The 22,803-nt window shown below is 45.5% G+C and overlaps 1 protein-coding gene across 7 annotated transcripts; it reads right to left on the bottom strand.

Moving 5' to 3' along the window:
- Window positions 1-14,947: 14,947 nt before the first annotated feature.
- On the bottom strand, window positions 14,948-22,428 carry ZBTB14 (zinc finger and BTB domain containing 14). 7 transcript variants are annotated; one of them, XM_045164099.1, is made up of 4 exons: window positions 22,206-22,428; window positions 19,763-19,845; window positions 19,578-19,661; window positions 14,948-18,202 (listed from the first exon to the last, which is right to left on the bottom strand). In XM_045164099.1, the coding sequence occupies exons 3-4, from the start codon at window positions 19,578-19,580 to the stop codon at window positions 16,856-16,858; spliced, it is 1,350 nt and encodes a 449-aa protein (XP_045020034.1). In that variant the 5' UTR covers window positions 19,581-19,661; window positions 19,763-19,845; window positions 22,206-22,428; the 3' UTR covers window positions 14,948-16,855. The 7 variants fall into 7 exon arrangements, with proteins under 7 accessions (XP_045020034.1, XP_045020030.1, XP_045020033.1 ...); XM_045164095.1 differs by having other exon boundaries at window positions 19,578-19,845; window positions 22,206-22,427; XM_045164098.1 differs by lacking the exon at window positions 19,763-19,845 and having other exon boundaries at window positions 22,206-22,427.
- Between the last annotated feature and the right edge of the window lie 375 nt (window positions 22,429-22,803).

Genomic DNA, 22,803 nt, shown 5'->3' with positions numbered 1-22,803 from the left:
TTTAATGCCGAAACTCACTGTGCAAAAAGCTAAATACCAGCAGCATCCAATGTTCCAAAGTAGCCACCTCTACTTTTTTTTCATGGCACTTAACTTCTTGCCTTGTTAAATAGTATCTGTGACTGAGGGATTACATTATGTCACTTTTCTCTGCCTCCAGACTTATGTCTAGAAACCAGAGACCAAGTTTTATTCATTTTTGTATCCACTTTTCTCACCAATATTCACAGCTTAGAGCTTTCCTTGTGTGTTTAAAGGCCAACTGGGAGTTAATTTGAGAAACAAAGTTGGAGATGGAGAGTTAGGGTGGATCAGTAAAGGTGTGTGTGTATCTCTTTGTATCAGTTCATGATAATTCCTTCTTAGCTAATATGATAGTGATTCTCATATTGGAATGTTGTACACATACCTTTTAAAATTAAAAAAAAAAAAAAAGATTCTCATCTATCCCTGAGACTGGCTTCAATTATGAGAATGTCACATAAGCATATACAAATTAAGACAACTATAAATCCTTATATGAGTTAAATATATGGAGCTCTCACACAACTATTAAAATTACAAATTAAATATAAACCAAATTTCAAAACCAAAAATGGGCTTAAGTTCTATTTTAAAGAAAACAGTAGTATTATGGTTATGAATTATTAAGATTATGACAACCTAATCATCTAATCCATGAGAAATGTCTTGAGCTTCTATCATATGGAGGTAAAAAAAATGTACATCTATGTGGTTTACCTATAAATGTTTAAGGTACATGTTACTTTACCAAAGTTTTTGATTAAGTGACCAATCTTTTATTTGCTCAGTGCCATTTGCAAGATTGCAACTCTTAAGCACTAAATCTACCTTCATCCTTATTATTCCATGACAATACTAGAATTTTCTGGTGTCCAAATACAAAAAATAGAACATGCAAGCAACTGGCAGTCATGCTTGCTTGTCAGAGTGCCTTCCACAAAACACTGGGCATTAATTTTTTTTATTATAAAAATAAAGACAATATTTAGAATTTCTTACAGAAAACATGCAGTAGTATTATGGGTATGAATTGTTATGGGTAATATATTAATGAAAATTTCATTCCTAAGTAAAAATATTTTTTATAGGAACCTTCTAAATGAGAGTCTTTTAAAGACTCTCCAGGAAACCACTGAAAAGGTTATTCCACCCCTTTCAAGTGACTTTCACAAAATTAGACTGAATATGATACCATACAGAGCATGCAATAGACTGAAAAAGAAAGATTCTTATCTTCAAAGGATCAAATTATTACTGGTTTCTTCAAATTTATCCTGAAAAAACTGAAGCTATTTCTATACCCCCTACACCTGCTAGTGTAAGTGTTAAAAGAAATTGTATGAAACTGGTAGAAATATAAATAATACCACCTTTCTGTGATGTAAACTGGCAGCTGGTAACAAGACTTTATAATTTTCTATATATCTTGACCCAACAAGTGATTTTTATCTTGATTAAACCAGTCAATCCTAAAGGAAATCCACCCTGAATATTCACTGGAAGGACTGATGCTGAAGCTGAAGCTCCAATACTTTGTATACCTGATGCGAAGAGCCTACTAACTGGAAAAGACCCTGATTCTGGGAAAGATTGAGGGCAAAAGAAGGGGGCAGTAGAGGATAAGATTGTTAAAGAGTATTACCAACACAATGGACAGAATCTCATTGAACTCTGGGAGATAGTGAAGGACAGGGGAGCCTGCCTTGCTGCAGTCCATGGGGTCACAGAGTCAGACATGACTTAGCAACTGAACATCAACAAGTCTGCCTCCTAAGATGAATCTGAGGGACATATCCTGTGCTGAGATGTGAACAAATATTTGGTCAGAATGGTGAGCTTTGGACACACAAAAAAGTTAAAAGTGAAGTTGCTCAGTCGTGTCCAACTCTTTGCGACCCTTTGGACTGTAGGCCACCAGGCTCCTCCGTCCATGGGCTTTCCCAGGCAAGAATACTGGAGGGGGTTGCCATTTCCTTCTCCAGGGGATCTTCCCGACCCAGGGATCAAACCCGGGTCTCCCGCATTGCACGCAGATGCTTTAACCTCTGAGCCACCAGGGAAATAAAAGCTTGAATAAATAAACTATTTCAAATACTGGACTAATACACAAAAACAAAATTATACTGTGCAAAAACAGTATTGTTACTAAAAAATGCTGTTCAATGAAAGAAGCATGGTAAAAACAGGGTATATAACATGATCCTATGTTTATTTAAATACATAATAGAAGGTAGCTTAAAAGAAGCTTCCCTGATAGCTAAAGAATCCACCTGCAATGCAGGAGACACAGGTTTGATTTCTGGGTCAGGAAAATTCCCTGGAGGAGGAAATGGCAACCCACTCCAGTATTCTTGCCTGAAAAATCCCATGGACATATGATCCTGGTGGGCTACAGTCCATGGAGTCATGAAGAGTCAGACATGACTGAACAACTAAGCACAAGCATAAAAATAGAGAAAAATGTCTGGAAGGCAAACACAAAAATGTCAAGAGAAATTTACACGGTTCTAGGATTATCTAGGGAATATACTGTAAGGGATAAAACAGACTGAATTCCAATTATAATGGAGTTTGTATTCCAGTGGGGGAAAGAGAAAACAAACAAAACAATAAATTTACAATAGTAAGATACAGCAGGGGGGCCTAGGAGGAGATCACTATAATTTCCTGGCAAGACAGAACTTAGAACTAGGGTGGTCAAATGCTGGCTTCATTGTGAAGGCTAAGCCAGTAGGGGGTTATGTGTCTAACATGTAGGATGCAAAAGAAAGAAGAGGTTTTATAGCCTCAACAGGTGGGCGGATGGGGTTGCCATTCGGTAAGACAGGAAAGATCAAGTGGGGAGATCTGAGGCTCAAGTCAGGAGGACGATTTTGAATTTGTCATATCCAAGATGCCTACAAGAAATCAATACGGAGACCACGTGTGATGTAGTTAGTATGCAGAAATCCTTCTCTCCAAGAACCTCCCCTCACCCCAAGTATGAATCCGGTGCTCTTTCCCTGTGGGGCACCACCAGTACCCCAAGCCCATACTCCCCTTGCATGAGACTACAATTGCTTACAGATCTTTCTTCCCTCACTCAATTAATTATGAGGATTCTCACTGTATCCCAGCCTCCTCCTACAGGACCTGGCTTGTAATAAAGAGCAGTAAGTATGGAGTTGGACCATAAAGAAGACTGAGCACTGGAAAACGGATGCTTTCCAATTGTGTTGCTGGGGAAGACTCTTGAGAGTCCCTTGGATAGCAAGGACATCAAGCCAGTCAATCCTAAAGGAAATCAATCCTGAATGTTCATTGGAAGGACTGATGCCAAAGCTGAAGTTCCAGTACTTTGGCCACCTGATGCAAAGACCTGAATCATCAGAAAAGGCCCTGATGCTGGCAAAGACTAAAGGTGGGAGGAACAGGGGGCAGCAGAGGATGAGATGGTTGGATGGCATCATCAACTCAATGGCTGTGAATCTGAGCAAACTCTGGGAGATAATGAAGGACAGAGGAGCCTGGTGTGCTGCAGTCCATGGGGTCACAAGGAGCTGGACACAACTTAGTGACTGAACAACAACAAAACATAACTGAGTTACTTTGCTGTACAGCAGAGACTGACACAACATTGTAAATCAACTATAGTTCAGTTAAAAAAATTAAATTAAAACTCTAATAAAACCCAAAATAATCCAATTAAACATAGTCAAAAGACCTGAACAGACATTTTTCCAAAAATATATAAATGGCCAGAGATCAGATCAGATCAGATCAGTCGCTCAGTCGTGTCCGACTCTTTGTGACCCCATGAATCGCAGCACGCCAGGCCTCCCTGTCCATCACCAACTCCCAGAGTTCACCCAGACTCACGTCCATCGAGTCAGTGATGTCATCCAGCCATCTCATCCTCTGTCATCCCCTTCTCCTCCTGCCCCAAATCCCTCCCAGCATCAGAGTCTTTTCCAGTGAGTCAACTCTTCTCATGAGGTGGCCAAAGTACTGGAGTTTCTGCTTCAGCATCATTCCTTCCAAAGAAATCCCAGGGCTGATCTCCTTCAGAATGGACTGGTTGGATCTCCTTGCAGTCCAAGGGACTCTTAAGAGTCTTCTCCAACACCACAGTTCAAAAGCATCAATTCTTCAGTGCTCAGCCTTCTTCATAGTCCAACTCTCACATCCATACATGACCACAGGAAAAACCATAGCCTTGACTAGATGAACCTTTGTTGTCAAAGTAATGTCTCTGCTTTTGAATATGCTATCTAGGTTGGTCATAACTTTCCTCCCAAGGAGTAAGTGTCTTTTAATTTCATAGCTGCAATCACCATCTGTAGTGATTTTGGAGCCCCCCAAAAATAAAGTCTGACACTGTTTCCCCATCTATTTCCCATGAAGTGGTGGGACCGGATGCCATGATCTTCATTTTCTGAATGTTGAGCTTTAAGCCAACTTTTTCACTCTCCACTTTCACTTTCATCAAGAGGCTTTTGAGTTCCTCTTCACTTTCTGCCATAAGGGTGGTGTCATCTGCATATCTGAGGTTATTGATATTTCTCCTGGCAATCTTGATTCCAGCTTGTGTTTCTTCCAGTCCAGCATTTCTCATGATGTACTCTGCATAGAAGTTAAATAAACAGGTGACAATATACAGCCTTGACGAACTCCTTTTCCTATTTGGAACCAGTCTGTTGTTCCATGTCCAGTTCTAACTGTTGCTTCCTGACCTGCATATAGGTTTCTCAAGAGGCAGATCAGATGGTCTGGGATTCCCATCTCTTTCAGAATTTTCCACAGTTTATTGTGATCCACACAATCAAAGGCTTTGGCATAGTCAATAAAGCAAGCAGAAATAGATGTTTTTCTGGAACTCTCTTGCTTTTTCCATGATCCAGCGGATATTGGCAATTTGATCTCTGGTTCCTCTGCCTTTTCTAAAACCAGCTTGAACATCAGGAAGTTCACGGTTCACATATTGCTGAAGCCTGGCTTGGAGAATTTTGAGCATTACTTTACTAGCGTGTGAGATGAGTGCAAAAACAAGCACATAAAAAAGGTGCACAATTCATTGCTTCCTTGTAGCTCAGTTGGTGAAGAATTTGCCTACAATGCAGGAGATCCCAGTTCAGTTCCTGGGTTGGGAAGATCTGCTGGAGAAGGGATAGGCTACCCACTCCAGTATTCTGGCCTGGAGAATTCCATGGACTGTATAGTCCGTGGAGTCGCCAAGAGTCAGACATGACTGAGTGACTTTCACTGCTTATTAGAGAAATGCAAATTAAAACCACAAGGAGATATCATCTCATGCCTGGTAAAATGCCTGACTTCACTTATATGTGGAATCTAAAAAACAAAGCAAATGAATAAGCATAACAGAACAGAAACAGCCATAAAGGGAACAAACAGGTAGTTGACCAGGGGAGGTGGGGAGAGAGAAATAGGGAAGGGAGATAAGGAGGTACAAACTTCCAGTTACAAAATAAATGAGTCACAGGTGTGAAATGTGCAGTGTGGGGAGTAGAGTCGATAATTACCTAATATCTTTGTATGGTAGCAGATGGTAACTAGACTTACCATGATGATCATTTTGTAATGGATGAAAATACTGAATCACTATGTCATGGACAAGGAACTAACTGTGTTGTAGGTCAGTTATACCTCAGAGACAAAGTCATAGGAAAAGAGATTAGGTTTGTGGTGATCAGAGGCGAAGGGGTGGGGAGGGAAACTGGATGAAGGTGGTCAAAATGTACAAACTTCCAGCTATAAGATAAATAAATACTAGGGATGTGATACTCAACATGACAATCTACACTGGTGTATGTTAAATATGAAAGTTTTTAAGAGAGTAAATCCTGAGTGTTCTCATCACAAGGAAAAATACATTTTTATATTTCTTTAATTTTGTGTCTACATGAGATGGATGTTCACTAAATTTACATGGAAAAATATCAAGGAAACTCTTATGGCCTCATAATTCAAAGAAGTGAGTTTTGGGAAATAATGATTAGTTACACAGCACCTAAAATTAATTCATCCCTACTATTTTTCATTCCTCAATTCTCAATGCCACATTTTATTACAGACTATCAAATATAATCCTATTTATGCTTATCAGACCAATTGATCCATAGCCTTCCAATCTGGTTAATACTTTCTGCTTCATACTGGCTGAAAGCTTGCTGGAAGATTACAGAAGAGCAGCTAAAATATTCTAAGATTCAGAAAAAGCCAGTCCTCATACACACATCTTTCACTTAATTAAATGTACAAGAATGAAGTGTAATTAATTTCCTCTTATCCATCTAACCTTCTCTATGGGTCATCCAGTTTGAGGCTGGTAACATTTTAAACCAATTATATTTGATCTTACAAAACATTTTAAAACTAAACTTCCTGTCTGTTAAATTATGCAAAAAGTGAATTTATCTTTGAAATATTAAGCAAGAGTGAAGTCAGCTGAACAAGGAATCACTGTTTGCATTTTGGCTGAAGAAATTAAGAGATTATGCAACCAGCCCAAAGTGGTGACAGCTTGAAAACGGTAGAGATAGAACCTGAATTCAAGTTTTCTAGCACCTCTCAGAAAGAAGGGAGTGTATGGGAGAACTCCTGACATAGGTAACCATTTTTATACATATAAAGAGTTAATCCTGGTGCCAAATTCGATGGTCTCTGGTCTGATGGGATTTCCCTGGCTCACTGCATAACGGGACATGTAAAGAAAGCAGACGGCTAGCTTTGTTATTTTGCAATCATCCATGACATTCTGTCTGCAGTTTTCCACATTATTTGGGGGCAGCCTCCAGACTGGAAAAGAGACAAAACAATGTTGGTTAGTATTTAGGCCCCTTGCATGGGAAACATGCACAGAAAGTAAAATACTGGTACTAATTTATTGTACAAACTTAGAAGCAGCAGTTTACATAAATGCCCCCTCTGCCCTCCAGTTGCTCCCCTAACAATGGGCTGAAGGTGGTAAGAACGTGGGCAGGGTCAGAGTTGCTCCTCTGCTTGTTTGAGGGCATATAACACGTGTGACTAAGGGCACAGGCCCTGGAGGCGGATGGACTGGTCCCTCTGTCATGGCTCTGAAAACAATTTGATGTTGGCAGCCTTTGTAACTTCTTTGAATCTTGACATCTTAATCCATAATAATGCGTACCCAAGAGTCATCACAAATCATACAAAGCGATTGTCTGTACAGTGCCTGATACCTGGTAAACATTCAACATGTGCTAGTTTTTATGCTTTAATTCCTGATCCTCTTGATATCCAGTGACAGAAGTTCAAAGCGACAAGTGAAAACAAAAAAAAAAAAGGAAAAGAAACAGCCATGATCTGTAAGAATCACTTATAGGAATCATCTATAAAAGACTTCGCCCCTCTGATTGAAACCAAAAAAATAACCACATTCCAAGTAAGTGAAACAGCACAGGATGCTTTGCACAGAGCTCCATTGAAATGGTAGGGCACCTCATGGTGATCTAAAAGCAACAGATGAGATTTCATGTTTCCCTTAGCTGGCTTGCTACCCTGCCCTGACCTGTGCACTCTAAAGGAAGACCTCATGAATCTCAGTTGGATATCCTGTATTGCTCATAGAGGTCCCTTCTTCCCAGGTATTACTGTCCTTGTTCAATGCTGTAAGAAGCCCAAGTTATCATGCTTTTACTCTCCTAACTTTCTCTACATCAGTACCCTTTTTTTAAAAAAAAAATATTTATTTGACTGCGCTGGGTCTTAGTTGTGACATGGGGGATCTAGGTCCCAGGGATGGAACTCAGACCCCCTGCATGCAGAGTCTCGGCCACTGGACCACCAGGGAAGTACCTAAGTACTCTTACTTGACAACAGCATTCATTATTTTTAAGAATAAACCATGGTCTCTTTTTACACGGCTAGTTCCAAAATCCAGTATCAGTGAGAAAAGTTGAGAACCATTCTATGAAAATGGTCACATTGAACAAATATATTTCCTTAGTATACATTCAAAAGTCATCTGAGAATGTTCCTCATGGACAACCAAACTTCATGACTATGCATTCAAAATGTTTACTTACATCCTAAAGTATATTCCATGAACTGCCCTGAAATACATGTGAGAGCAGTTTTTAAAGCATTTTTCACATTTATGGTTTCTTGTAAAATTTAGTAAAACTTGGGGAAGTCACTGTTTAACTCCATCCCAGAACAAAAGCTTCATGAGAAAGGGACAGGTGTCTGTCCTGCTCACTGTTACCTCCCAGTGTCTAGTCCAAGGCCTGGCACACACGAGACATCCAGGAAGCATTTGCTGACCCATACACTTTAATCTTAATCGACAGAAAGTAGTTTTATGTAAGATCGATGGAAATATCCTCCAAAAAAAAAAGAGCAAAGTGATTCAGTACAATGGTATTCTGGAACTAAAAAAAGGACCGAATTCCTGAGCAGTAGTGTAAGTCCCTTTTGTGAGAATGCAACAAGTCATCCTGGAATTCATGCAAACTAGAAAGCAAAGGTCAGGTGTAGGCCAAATACACACAATATCTGAAAAGTACATGTAAACATATCTCTCCAAATGCATGATTTCTGAGAGGAAACTCAAAAGCCAGCTGTCAAAACTGCAATTCTGACTCTGCCATCACACATGTTTCCGAATAGCAGGGAGCCATCCGGAGACCAGTGTTTACACTTGACCACACTCCCATGAACCACTTAAAGGATGGGAGACTACAGAACCAAAGACAACTCTTAGAGGAATACAGGAATTTGTGAGGACAAGGCTGTGAACTGGTTGAAGATTACAGAAATGCTAAGATAAACACATCTTCTATAGATATCACCTGATAAGAAGGCTAAGTGAGGTCTAGGTTTACAGATTACGGCCAATGATTGACAGATGTCAAAGTCAAGAGAAATTCAATCTTGTTTCTGCTTCTCTATTGAGAACGCCCCTTAAGCAGGGAACACTTTTGGTGCACCTCAAAAGCAGTAGGTGTGTACTGGTTATCACTAATTTTTGCAGCAGACCATGAAGAAGAAATCCCAATCACTGTTTTAGAAATAATGAAATGAAGGCTCAGGGCAGCTAAGAATTTGCCTAAATGTATATGATGTGATGTGCTCAGTTGCTCAATCATGCCGACTCTTTGAGAGCCCACCAGGCTCCTTTGTCCATGAGATTCTCCAGGCAAGAATACTGGAGTGTGTTGCCATTTCCTCCTCCAGAGGACCTTCCTGACCCAGCTATCAAACCCTCATCTCCTGCGTCTCTTGGATTGCAAGTGGATTCTTTACCACTGAGCCATCGGGGAAGCCTAAACGTATACGTTAATTGAAAAGCAGAATCGGGATCCAATTCAAGCCTGACTTGAAAATTCTTCCCATGAACCCACCATCCCTCCTTGCTATACTGAAAAGATTTATGTGAAGAAAGGTAACTGGGAGCATCTCTGGAAGAGATCACGGAGTCACAACTGATGAAATCTGTTGTAATCCAGATAAATCACACCCAGGGCCCCTGAGATAAGATCAGTATGGTGATCTTTAAGGAATCAGGAAAACGCCATCTTCATTTTTTAAAAGACTGCTGAAGACAAGACTGGGAAAGGGCTACCCTACTAGCCAGGGGCCAAATCTCCCTTTGTATCTCAGGGTTCAGCTCTTGGCCTCACACAAGGCTTAATACATGCTGAATTAAGGACATGCTATTTTCACCATGGGCTGCCCTGGTGGCTCAGGTGGTAAAGAATCTGCCTGTAATATAGGAGACCTGGGTTTGATCCCTAGGTTGGGAAGATGCCCTGGAAAAGGGAATGGCTACCCTTTCCAGTATTCTTGCCTGGAGAATCCCATGGACAGAGGAGCCTCGCACGGGTCACAAAGAATCGGAGAGGACTACTCACACACACTTATCTTCACGTACCTAAAGCTTTGTCAAGCAGGGTTAAACCAATTTTGAATGGTTCCAAGGGGAAGAAGGTTCAAAGAGGCAGGCAAAAAACATACAGAATTCAAGCCACAAGGAGCAGTTAGAGGTCCCAGGATAGGAATGGGTGTTCACCAGGGGGCAGGGAATCCCTACAATTGTGAGTGCTCACAGGTTTCAGTGGAGGATTAGAAGGAAGGAGGGAATACATTTAGGCCCTCGTCTGTCCCTGGAATGATTTTCAGTGGTCACTTTGCCTGCAGTTGGATGTCTTTATTATGGTTCCCATACATTTGGTGGGGATGTGGAGTTAAGTGAGAGAGAAGCAGGCAAATGCTCAAGATGAAGGGCAGAGAGGAACCTGAGAGTTGTTCTCCCTTCTTTCCTTAACTCCTAACTCAGAATTCAAGACCAGAAGTTCTGTTAAACTAGTTCATTTCCACTTACACAAAAGGCTTTTACATCTGCTGGGGGAACTAATCACCACTAACACCACTACTTGGGAAAATGAATTCTAGGTTCCCAAAGACTTGAGTTCCTGGAGTTGAGAATGGCAATCCACTCTCATATTCTTGCCTGGAGAATCCCCATGGATAAAGGAGCCTGGAGGGCCACAGTCCATGGGGTTGCAAAGAGTCGGACACAACTGAGTGACTCAGCACAGCACACAAAGACTAAGTTGGGCCTCCCCAGTGGCTCAGCATAAAGAACTGACCTAATGCAGGAAACACAGGTTTGATCCCTGGGTTGGGAAGATCCTCTGGAGGAGGGCACAGCAACTTACTCCAGTATTCTTGCCTGGAGAATCCCATGGACTCAGGAGTCTGGCGAGCTACAGTCCATGGAGTTGCAGAGTTGGCATGACTGAGCATGCATACACAATGACTAAATTATAGATAACCTTACACAACATAATCCATGAAGTTGGAAACTACATCCACCAAAATCAATCATTTTCATCATAAACACCACCACTGCTTCTCCCCACAACAGAATAGGAGGAATTTGTTACTATCATCCTGACTTGATAGTGACCTCTGTGATTTCTAACAATTCTGAATTTGTGATCAAGTTAATGAGAATGCAGATTACCTACATTTTAGATTGTCTAAAATTCCCTTCCTCAATCATTACCGAAGCCATGCAAGTTGGCATAAAAGCTACCACCAACTACCATCAATGTTTGTAGACATTCTCTTTGAACAAATAGAAAAAAAAAAGTAGATGGTTTTCATATAATGAAAAAGTAGTTCTAACAGTGGACAGAGAACCCTGCACCTGCTCCACAAGTGAAAGGTAGACTCAGGAACTGATACTTACAATCATGCCCCCCAAATGAAAGAAGGAAGCTGTCACATCAGCATGGCAAGTCTTACCGTATTTACTGCCCAGTAGGACTGTTTGCAGAGAAGGCAATGGCACCCCACTCCAGTACTCTTGCCTGGAAAATTCCATGGATGGGGGAGCCTGGCAGGCTGCAGTCCATGGGGTTGCGAAGAGTCAAGACACGACTGAGCAACTTCACTTTCACTTTTCACTTTCATGCATTGGAGAAGGAAATGGCAACCCACTCCAGTGTTCTTGCCTGGAGAATCCCAGGGATGGGGGAGTCTAGTGGGCTGCCATCTCTGGGGTCACACAGAGTTGGACACGACTGAAGTGACTTAGCAGTAGCAGAAGCAGGACTGTCTGAGTGTCAGCAAGCTACAAATGAACACAAAACACCCCACTTTCAGACTGGCGACCCTGATCACAGGACTCAAAAAGAAGTGGTAACACACTTCTTGTGTGATGCACAGTGAAGTCCACCAGCCACAGGAAGCCAAGGACCCCATCTTGACTGACCCCCCCGGCATCAGTTCCATGGGAGTTCCCCCATGGGACATAATCCTATTATAACATTCATCTCCCCAACAATGTGCATGGGAAGCTGCTATCTTCATTTTACATTCTGCACACCTGTCAGTAGGGACCATCTCAGATCAATGGTGTCCCAAGCTCTCAGTCTAGCCAAATGGTCCCATTTGCTTTATACCTTGCTAAAAGGCACCAAACCTCAGAGGGCAACCAAAACGACAAACAGCATTTTTTTAAATTAAATGACATCTGATACTGTTGTAAAGCAGCAGCATACCCACCCAATGCTAGGGGCCATCAGAAAAACCACCAGGGATGTACCCCAAATGTGGCTCCAATTCTGAGTTGCCAGGCTAGAACCAGGCAGACACTTGGATGCTTTGTGGGCTTTAAAAATAAATAAATAAATAAGAAGTGATTCTTTAACGATACTATTAGAGCTTCAAAGGGCTTCCTTGATGCCTTAGCTGGTAAACAGTCCACCTGCAATGCAGGAGACAAAGGAGATGCAGGTTCGATCCCTGGGTTGGGAAGATCCACAGGAGGAGGCAACGGCAACCCACCCAGTATTCTTGCCTGGGAAATACCATGGACAGAGGAGCCTGGTGGGGTAGTAGAGTGAGCATGAACATGAGAACTTCAAAAGATTAAAATGTATCTTTAAAAAATATTAAAGTATCATCTATATTTTCACTCTAATTCTTGGAAATACAAAGTAGTAAAGTTGACATTTCTTTCTTTTCCATGGGGGTGGTCTTGATCCCTGTCTCCTGTACAATGTCACAAACCTCATTCCATAGTTCATAGCTGTGAAAAGAAGAGAAGCAAAAACCAAAGGAGAAAAGGAAAGATATAAGCATCTGAATGCAGAGTTCCAAAGAATAGCAAGAAGAGATAAGAAAGCCTTCTTCAGCGATCAATGCAAAGAAATAGAGGAAAACAACAGAATGGGAAAGACTAAAGATCTCTTCAAGAAAATTAGAGATACCAAGGGGACATTCCATGCAAAGATGGGCTCGAGAAAGGACAGAAATGGTATGGACCTAACAGAAGCAGAAGATATTAAGAAGAGGTGGCAAGAATACACAGAACTGTACAAAAAAGATCTTCATGACCCAGATAGTCACGATGGTGTGATCACTGACCTAGAGCCAGACATTCTGGAATGTGAAGTCAAGTGGGCCTTAGAAAGTATCACTATGAACAAAGCTAGTGGAGGTGATGGAATTCCAGTTGAACTATTTCAAATCCTGAAAGATGATGCTGTGAAAGTGCTGCACTCAATATGCCACCAAATTTGGAAAACTCAGCCGTGGCCACAGGACTGGAAAAGGTCAGTTTTCATTCCAATCCCAAAGAAAGGCAATGCCAAAGAATGCTCAAACTACCGCACAATTGCACTCATCTCACACGCTAGTAAAGTAATGCTCAAAATTCTCCAAGCCAGGCTTCAGCAATATGTGAACCGTGAACTTCCTGATGTTCAAGCTGGTTTTAGAAAGGGCAGAGGAACCAGAAATCAAATTGCCAATATCCGCTGGATCATGGAAAAAGCAAGAGTTCCAGAAAAACATCTATTTCTGCTTTATTGACTATGCCAAAGCCTTTGACTGCGTGGATCACAATAAACTGTGGAAAATTCTGAAAGAGATGGGAATACCAGACCACCTGATCTGCCTCTTGAGAAACCTATATGCAGGTCAGGAAGCAACAGTTAGAACTGGACATGGAACAACAGACTGGTTCCAAATAGGAAAAGGAGTTCGTCAAGACTGTATATTGTCACCCTGTTTATTTCACTTTTATGCAGAGTACATCATGAGAAACGCTGGACTGGAAAAAACACAAGCTGGAATCAAGATTGCCGGGAGAAATATCAATAACCTCACATATGCAGATACCACCCTTATGGCAGAAAGTGAAGAGGAACTAAAAAGCCTCTTGATGAAAGTGAAAGTAGAGAGTGAAAAAGTTGGATTAAGGCTCAACATTCAGAAAACAAAGATCATGGCATCCGGTCCCACCACTTCATGGGAAATAGATGGGGAAACAGTGTCAGACTTTATTTTTTGGGGGCTCCAAAATCACTGCAGATGGTGACTGCAGCCATGAAATTAAAAGACGCTTACTCCTTGGAAGGAAAGTTATCACCAACCTAGATAGCATATTCAAAAGCAGAGACATTACTTTCCCAACAAAGGTCTGTCTAGTCAAGGCTATGGTTTTTCCTGTGGTCATGTACGGATGTGAGAGTTGGACTGTGAAGAAGGCTGAGCGCTGAACAATTGATGCTTTTGAACTATGGTGTTGGAGAAGACTCTCGAGAGTCCCTTGGACTGCAAGGAGATCCAACCCGTCCATTCTGAAGGAGATCAGCCCTGGGATTTCTTTGGAGGGAATGATGCTGAAGCAGAAACTCCAGTACTTTGGCCACCTCATGTGAAGAGTTGACTCATTGGAAAAGACTCTGATGCTGGGAGGGATTGGGGGCAGGAGGAGAAGGGGACGACAGAGGATGAGATGGCTGGATGGCATCACTGACTCGATGGATGTGTGTCTGAGTGAACTCCGGGAGTTGGTGATGGACAGGGAGGCCTGGCGTGCTGCGATTCATGGGGTCGCAAAGAGTCAGACACGACTGAGCGACTGAACTTAACTGAACATTGACATTGGCATTTCCTTCCTTCTCACAAGGCAGATTCAGCGTAAGCATGTTTCAGAAGTAACTCGTTGTGCAGGGAGGTACCCTAGAACTGCTGGACACGAGGGCTTCATCATCCACAGGACACTATAGCCAGCTAGGTGGGAGAGAGGCAGGTTTCATGACCAGGAGACAGGAGAGCTGCCATGTCACAACCTCGCTGCCCAGAACACAACAAAAACATGCACCCTCAACACAGATGAACCCAGCACTGGTGGTGGAAATTACAACACAAATATATTTCTCATGCAAAATAGGACCAATGACACATATTTACACGATGCAAATAAAGTGCTGAAAGAGCTTTCTTTTGGGGATACCACTGTGATTATGTGGTTTCAGTGAAGGTTAATGCTACATGGGGAACTTGCAACTCTGTATAACCAAGATGAAGACAGTATAGAAAATGCACTGGGGTAGAAACCTGGGTGTGTGACAGGCTGCTAGGAAAAAAACAAAAACAGGAATGACAGAAGTATATTTTCTTTTATATACAAAAACAAAGGCCCCAGGTATGATTTGCTGAAGTAGCCATCCACAAGATGTTAAATTACTTTTCCTTTGCTTTGGTTAAAACAGTCTAGGAACAGCAATCGGTTCCCCTTCTATGAAGAGCATATAAACACAGTGACACAACTGCTTTTCGGAGAAAATAAACAACATTTAAGAAAAGAAATTAAATTAGTTTTAAACTAAACATTTACCAATAAATAAGATTTTTAAAAAGGTAACATCTTCATCCTACAATCATGGGCATAACATATACACCAGTTTAAAAAATAAACTTTCTCTCACAATAATAATTACAAGTGTTAATGCAACAAGCTAGGAAATGAAATTACTTTAATGTATCTTAAGAAAAAAAAACCCTAGCAACCAAAAATAAATTTTAAAAATCGACATTTTTTGAAAATGGTACATTCTAAAAGAACTAATTCTTTATTACAGAACATAATTCAAACTATTGTTGGTATTTCAATGTATTCCTAAAGAAATACATTCTTTAGGAATTCGTACACCCGAATTGGAACAGCACTTATAATTCAGTTTACGGCTATGAAAAGGCAACCATCTTCCACTTAAAACTGTAACCAGTGATGAAATATACTTCAAGAACATAAACATTTGGTCTGACAATCTTTAATATTGGTTAAAAACAGACTGATCTTTGTTGCTGATGGAGATATCGTTAATCCCATGTGCAAAAAAAGTGCAGCTGTCTATTTGTACTTGAGATACATAAGACCAACGCTTCTATACTATTTACACAGGTAAAAGATTTTAAACATAATGATTTCAGGAAGGACACTGCATCTTCTTTATGGATAATCACGTGATGCCGAGAGCCCAAAAGCTTGATGACACTCTTTAAGTTACACAAACATACCCGAAGAGGTATACCTGTTCTTGGCCTAAATTTTGATCCTAAACAAAAATCCAATTTCAAAATCAGGAATTATTTTGATCTAGGAAATCTTGGACTTGTTGCAAATGTGCAAACCTTGTCTCTGAGAGCCAGGTTCCTACACTCCCTTTTCTAACCCTCTCACCACTGGTCAGCCCACAAACCCCATCAGCTGCAGAGTAGCAATACCCCAAGTAAGAGTGAAAAAACTCAGCCCTCAAACGACTGGCATGCCTTCAGGTCATGTGACATCTTGAGGGGCACATGCGGGCAATCAAAAAGGATGAAGAAACACTTCAGCAAAGCAACCATTATCTGTCCACAAAAACCATGAAAAACAGTGATAGAAAATTAACAAACCAAATATATAAATCTGACACCATTTTGCATTTCCAGAACTTGTTTTCCTATCTGTGCACGCAGGGTTCTTGGTCAACCACCCACCCGTATTTCCTGCGTCTATACGAAGTACTTTTACTAAAGTTCTTAAAAATGTCACTGTGACCCGTAAGTCACACAGAATGGTGATGGTCAGGAAATCAATCCACTCAATTATCACTCCGTGCGGTGCACTCCCTGGTGCAGCAGGCGGAGAGGGGGACTTTTAAAAAGGGGCAGAAGTCTCTCACTTCTGAACTGGGCCCAGGAGTTCTCAAATTAAAATCAGAAATCATAAAAAAAAGGGGGGGAGGGGGGCGGGCGGGGGCCGGGTGCTTACTGGCAACATTAATATTACACACCAGACGGGACAGTGAAACAGTTCGGTCAGAACCAAGGAACGGTTATTTCCTTGCAAAGTTTTCAAAACACCCAACCAAGCACTGCCTTATGTCCAGCGAGTACAAGTTCTCAGTAAGTTTCCGACGAAACATGGCGGCTGGCATTCATGGCTCGGGATGCGGGATGCTGGATGCCGATAAAGGATGCTGAGCATCCCTGCCGCGCGCGTGCGCATCCCGGTTCCCCGCCTCTAGCTGCAGGCGATGGTCTCCAGCTGCTGCTCGGCCTCCGCAGCCATGGCCGCCGCCTGCAGCTGCTCGGTCTCGCTCTGCATGGCGCTGGGGGTGACCTGCTTGCGCTCGCTGTGCATGTTGTTCTCGTGCCGCTTCAGGTCGGACGCCTTGGCGAAGGCCTTGGTGCAGGAGCCGCACACAAAGGGCTTCTCGCCGCGGTGACGGCGCTCATGGTCCTTGAGGTGGGACTTGTGCTTGAAGGCCTTGTCGCACATATGGCAGGCGAAGGGCCGCTCGTTGCTGTGCACCCGCTCGTGCTTCTTCAAGTCCGGGGCGCGGATGAACGACTTGCCGCACACCTCGCAGCTGTAGGGCTTGTAGCCCGTGTGGATCTTCAGGTGCTCCTTCAGATGGGCCTGCGTGGTGAAGCCCTTGGTGCACATCTCGCACACGAAGGGCCGGTCGGCCGTGTGCAGCTTCTCGTGCTTCCTCAGCCTACCCTCGTCCGAAAACGTCTTCCCGCACGCCTGGCAGGCGATCTGCTCCCGGTGGTGCCCGTACAGCAGGTACTCGAACTTCATGTCGCTGGCCGCCGTGGTCCAGCCTGGGGTCTGCTCATCCTTCACTTCGCTCATCCCGTCGTTAAATGCTAAGGCCTGAGGGGTCTGGGACCCCAGGTCCTTGGACTCGGGGGTCTCCATGGACTCTACCTCCTGGCCGTAGCAGTTGACCTTCCGTACCTCCTCGCTGCCCAGCTCTTTCAGGATGGCCTCCTGCACCCTGAGCGTCGTCGTGGGCGACTTGCCGTCCTCCTGACTCGGGGGGGTGCCTTCTACCGTGTCATCCGAGGGGCTGTCGTCCTGGTCTCCGATTTCCTCCACGTCGTCATCCTGGGGGTCGGCAGCATCCCCAATGGGGCGGTTGATCTTCAGGCAGTACTTGCTTTTCGACTGACCGTTGTTTTCGTCCGGGCTGGACACGTCCCGCTTCTGAGAGCAAAGTTTATCCAGGAACCGGATGCCGAGAATCTGACCGGATGACATCATTAAGTTAACATCTTCTTTTTTCACGGAGATCTTTGCCGTGTACATGTAATTCAGGACCTCTTCAAATATATCAGAACGGAGGAAATCTATTTCTATTACTGAGGAACTATCTACCTCAAGTTTCTTGAAAAGCTTTTTAAAGTAGGTGCTGCAGGCAGCAAGAACACACCTGTGCGCTCTGAACTTCACATCCTCAACCACAATCGCGATGTCGCAAAATTCTCCTTCCAAGCGTTGCTCGTTGAGTGTTTTCAGAAACAGAGTTTTATGATCATCGTCATTATATTTAATGGTTTCAGACATACTGATGAAAAACTCCTACAAGAAAATGTTTATAAAGAAAAAGAATTTTGGTCATTATGGACAGTACTTTTCCATATAAAAATTTCAGGGAGATTTCATTTTCTGACCACTTTCCAGTCCCTAACAATTTCAGAAAGTCACTGTCAGGAGGGGTTCAAGAATAAGAGGAGAAAAGACAGATCCAAATTTAGGGATTTCCACACTGTTCCTTCTACTTATCTTCACTGTACTCAGCGTATGCTTACTCATAATAACAACGACTCCTACTGGGCACGCAATACCTGCCTGGCATCGTGCTACGCATTTTTCATGTTTTCACAAAGGCAGTGATCAAATGACCTTGAGAGATAGGCATTATTACCCTACTTTAAACTGAGGAACCTGCCCAATATTCTAGCTATTTAGTGGACCGTCAGGGCTCTGCTACTGCTGCTGCTAAGTCACTTCAGTCATGTCCGACTCTGTGCGACCCCAGAGACAGCAGCCCACCAGGCTCCCCCGTCCCTGGGATTCTCCAGGCAAGAACACTGGAGTGGGTTGCCATTTTCTTCTCCAATGCATGAAAGTGAAAAGTGAAAGTGAAGTCGCTCAGTCGTGTCCAACTCGTAGCGACCCCATGAACTGCAGCCCACCAGGCCCCTCCGTCCATGGGATTTTCCAGGCAAGAGTACTGCAGTGGGTTGCCATTGCCTTCTCTAGCAAATCCAGACACTCTAGCTCCAAAACCAGTGCTTCCTGATAACTAGAGGTAATAATGATAACTCAGCTTCAAGGTTTAAGAAAACCGTTTGGCAAGCATCCGCCAGTGCCGTCTGCTGTGTCTAATTTCATGCCGAGGAAGATTCAGTACAATAACTAGCAGCTCTCAAGGTTCTGCTTCCTTGACGCAAGAGACAGATCACTCCTGCAGACTCAGGGAGGGAAATCATTTCCAGAACACTCCATTCAGTGTTGTCCTCTAGTCTTCACACCAGTGTTGGGCCACTTCTGAACAAGGGGCAAGGTTTAATAGGACCCTCAGAGAATCAGATGACATTTGGGAAGACAGTGACAAGCAGCTTCATTCCCCCCCTGGATGCCAGTCTATCTGTCATCCAGATCAAAGTGTCATCAGACCTGGATGCACTTGACAAGTGCAGTGGGGTTTTATGAGAAAAAGAAATGGAGAACTGGCATGGAAGACATCTGCCACGTGTTAAAGGAGTGATCTTTTTTAAATTAATGTGTCCTGGGTGTTTCTTTTCAAAAACCTTGCTTTTCTTTTATTCAACCAAGCATAAGTATGAGGAAAATACCTAGTCCTCCAAAGAATGCTAGTACATAACTGAGAGACATTTTAAAGCTGACACCAATAAGATTCTAAAGACTTAATATGCAAAGTCATAGTTACCATGAACAACTCAGGCTATTATCTTAATGCTTTAAACACCAAAATCTTCAGATCAGAATAACTCTGATCAGGGGCACGCCAGTCCTACAAAAGAAAAGGACATACAAGAGTGAAGTTGGCTCTTTCCCTATCCCCAGTTGTAAACAAGAATGTTTTCAAAAATTGATTTTTAAAAAGAAACTTTCCTTTTTTGTCCTGTCACTGGCACCTGTACCCATTTTCAGGTTGGGAACAAAGAGGAGGGTGGCTGGCAGCGTCGGGTTCAGCTCTGAACAGATATGAAGGAGAAAAGGTAAGGGCTGGAGCACTGGCAGCCTGGAGGGGGTGTGCGACGGGAATGGGAAGGATGGGCTGGGGAACCACTAAGGGAGTTCCCCTCACAAAGCCTCTGTCTATATTTGCAAGGATATTGATTGCTGCACAGATAGAGTGAAAGCTGGTAAGCACCTCGTTCCCCTACCATTTCTTGCTGGATACACAGCCTTCCACATTTTTTTCTGCTTGGCTTATATAAACATAGACTGTATATTTTTTACATCGATAAATATAGACAAAGTTAAGAAAAGTACATATACTCAACAGTTAACAGGGAACAGTAGCTGTTTACTTCTATCCACTCTTCTGTATGATGCAGTATGCTGCTGTTGCTGCTAAGTCGCTTCAGTCGTGTCCAACTCTGTGCAACCCCACAAACGGCAGCCCACCAGGCTCCCTCGTCCCTGGGATTCTACAGGCAAGAACACTGGAGTGGGCTGCCATTTCCTTCTCCAATGCATGAAAGTGAAAAGTGAAAGTGAAGTCGTTCAGTTGTGTCCGACTATCAGCAACCCCATGGATTGCAGCCTACCAGGCTCCTCCGTCCATGGAATTTTCCAGGCAAGAGTACTGGAGTAGGGTGCCATTGCCTTCTCCGATGATGTAGTATATAGTTACTTAAATCACTCTGGTTTTGAAGCTTGCATTAGAGAACTCCGGGTGTGTCTGCCTGTATCCCTACAGGGAAGCTCAAAGGATTCCTGATTTTTTCCAGTTTAAACTCCATTTTGCAGACCAACATCCTGAAAAACATCAAGCCTTCTCTACTGAACGGTGACCACCCAAACTTGAGAGTGGCAGAACCAGAGTCCTGAAAACCCTCTACAGAAAAGCAAAATCATCATAAAGCTGCCTAAAGTGGCAGGTTGTTTTCTTACTTGCCAAGTGCAAGGACAGGGCAGAATAATTTCTAAGGGTGCACCCTAGCCTGAGGCCACCCCCAAGGGAAGGCAGCCTTCCTACCAGGTTACTTCCTATAGTCGCTCTCTGGAGCTTATGGGATAAAGGTGCCTGGACCAGGTACAGGAGAGGCGTACAGTACCCATGGCAACGTACTTAGATTTTTTTTTTAAGCCTATGTGTTATTTGGTCCCACTCTATCTCTCCATAGCTCCATTTTCCCCCCTCTGTTGAAATGTTCCAATTGCTAAGTTCAGGTGAGTCAAACAGGAAGATCCCCGTTGCCAGTATCCCTACAGGTGGAGGGCAAGATGCCGCTCCAACCACACCTCCTGGACGAAGCTGCCCCTGCATGTTGCTTCTCCAAAGCGCCAGCGCGGGGGGCCCCGCTAAGCCGAACTGTATACAGAAGCCGCGGCGACCAGCCGGCCGCCTCCCCGACCCTGGGGCCGCCGCGACAATGGCGGCGGCACCACTTCCCGGTCGAGAGCTCGCCGCTTCTGGATGGGAAGGGAGCAGGGAACCGAGCGCAGGACCCGGGCCGCCTCCGGAACCTCTCCGAGCCTCGCTCCCATCCAGCTCGGCCCGGGAGGTGGGGGACGGGATCCAGCGGCTGGCATTCCTTCCCGAACAAAAGCTCCCGCCCGGAAAGCCGGGCGGAGCACCAGCCGTTTTCCCTTTTAGAATCGGGCTCTTCGGCGCGGGCTAGGGCCGCGACTCCGAGCGCGAGAGGGAGGACCCACGGCGGCCCCGGCGGCGGGGATCGGGAGCGGGCGTGTGGCCGGGCTCCGCAGCCCCGCGACGCGCCGCGCCGCGCCCCGCTCCGCCCGCGAGCCCGGAGCTCGCGCCCCGCGCACTCCCCGGCCGGCTCGCGCCGGGCCCTCCCCCGCCCTCCCGCGGCCGGGGGCGGGGGCGGCGCGCGGCCGGCTTCCCGAGCTCCGCGGGCGCTCCCGGGAGTGCGAGCGCGGGGGTCCTGGCCCCCTCCTCCGCGGGCTGCTGGGGGGCGGCGCGGCGGGGCCCGCGGCGCGGAGGGGCGGCGCCCGGCGGGCCGCGCTCGGCGCCGGGCTCCGGGCCGTCCCCACCCCCACCGCGGTGCACTGCGGCGGTGCGAGCGGGGGCGGCCATAAACTCCGCCGCCGAGACTCGGCGAGCGCGCGCGCGGGGCAGCCACTGTCGCCGCCTGGCCGCTGCCCGAGCCCGCTCGCCGGCCTGCGCGGCCCCCGGAGCGCCCCGGCCCCACGCCCGGCCCCGCTCGCGCCGCGCCGCCGGGTCCGCCCGCGTCTCCTGGAGCTGACGGGTGCCCCCGAGCGCGGCGAGAACGCGCTTCTTCCAGGCAGCCCCGCCGCGCCCGCCGCCCCCGCGCCCGCCTCGCGGCCGGCCCGGGCCCCTTCCACACCCCCGGCCCGCGCTTACCTGCAGCCTGGCACAGCCACAGACACTCGCCGTGGGCTCCCCGCGCTCGCTGCACGCAGGCCGGGGACGGGATGGACGCGGGGCGCGGGGGCACGGTGGGTGGCAGTGTGTTTTGGATTTTTTTTTTTTTTGGAGTTTGGGGAGGGGGCGGGGTGGGGGGGAAATCGTGCACGTCCCTGATGGTAGCAGCCCTCCTCCTGCACGAGCACAGAATGTCTAGCCGGCCGCGAACACCCCCACCGGCACCCCCCCTTCCCGTGCATGCGCGGTGCGGGCCAGGGGGAAGGCGCGCCGCCGGCTTGCGCAGGCACGGAACACGACCGGGCCTCTAAATGGGCGAGCGGGGAAAGGGTTAATCCGGGACCTTGCGTCGCTTTCGTTGGAGTCTACGGGGCCGCCCCCGGAGGGCCCTGGCCTGCGCACGCGCGCGCACGCGCGCGGGTTGGGGCGCGCGGAGCCCGCGCGCGGGAGAAGGGGGTGGGCGGGACCGGGGCGGAGCTTAAGAGCGGAGGAGCGAATGCACGAGCGCCGCTCGCGGGCACCCGCCCCGCCTGCCGCTCCCGCCTCCCGCTCGGACTCCCGAGCTCCCGCCCGCGCC

The sequence above is a fragment of the Bubalus bubalis genome, chromosome 22, assembly GCF_019923935.1.
Source record: "Bubalus bubalis isolate 160015118507 breed Murrah chromosome 22, NDDB_SH_1, whole genome shotgun sequence".
NCBI lineage: Eukaryota > Metazoa > Chordata > Mammalia > Artiodactyla > Bovidae > Bubalus > Bubalus bubalis.
Note: the sequence above shows the minus strand (reverse complement) of the source record. Positions and strands in the feature narration are given on the sequence as shown.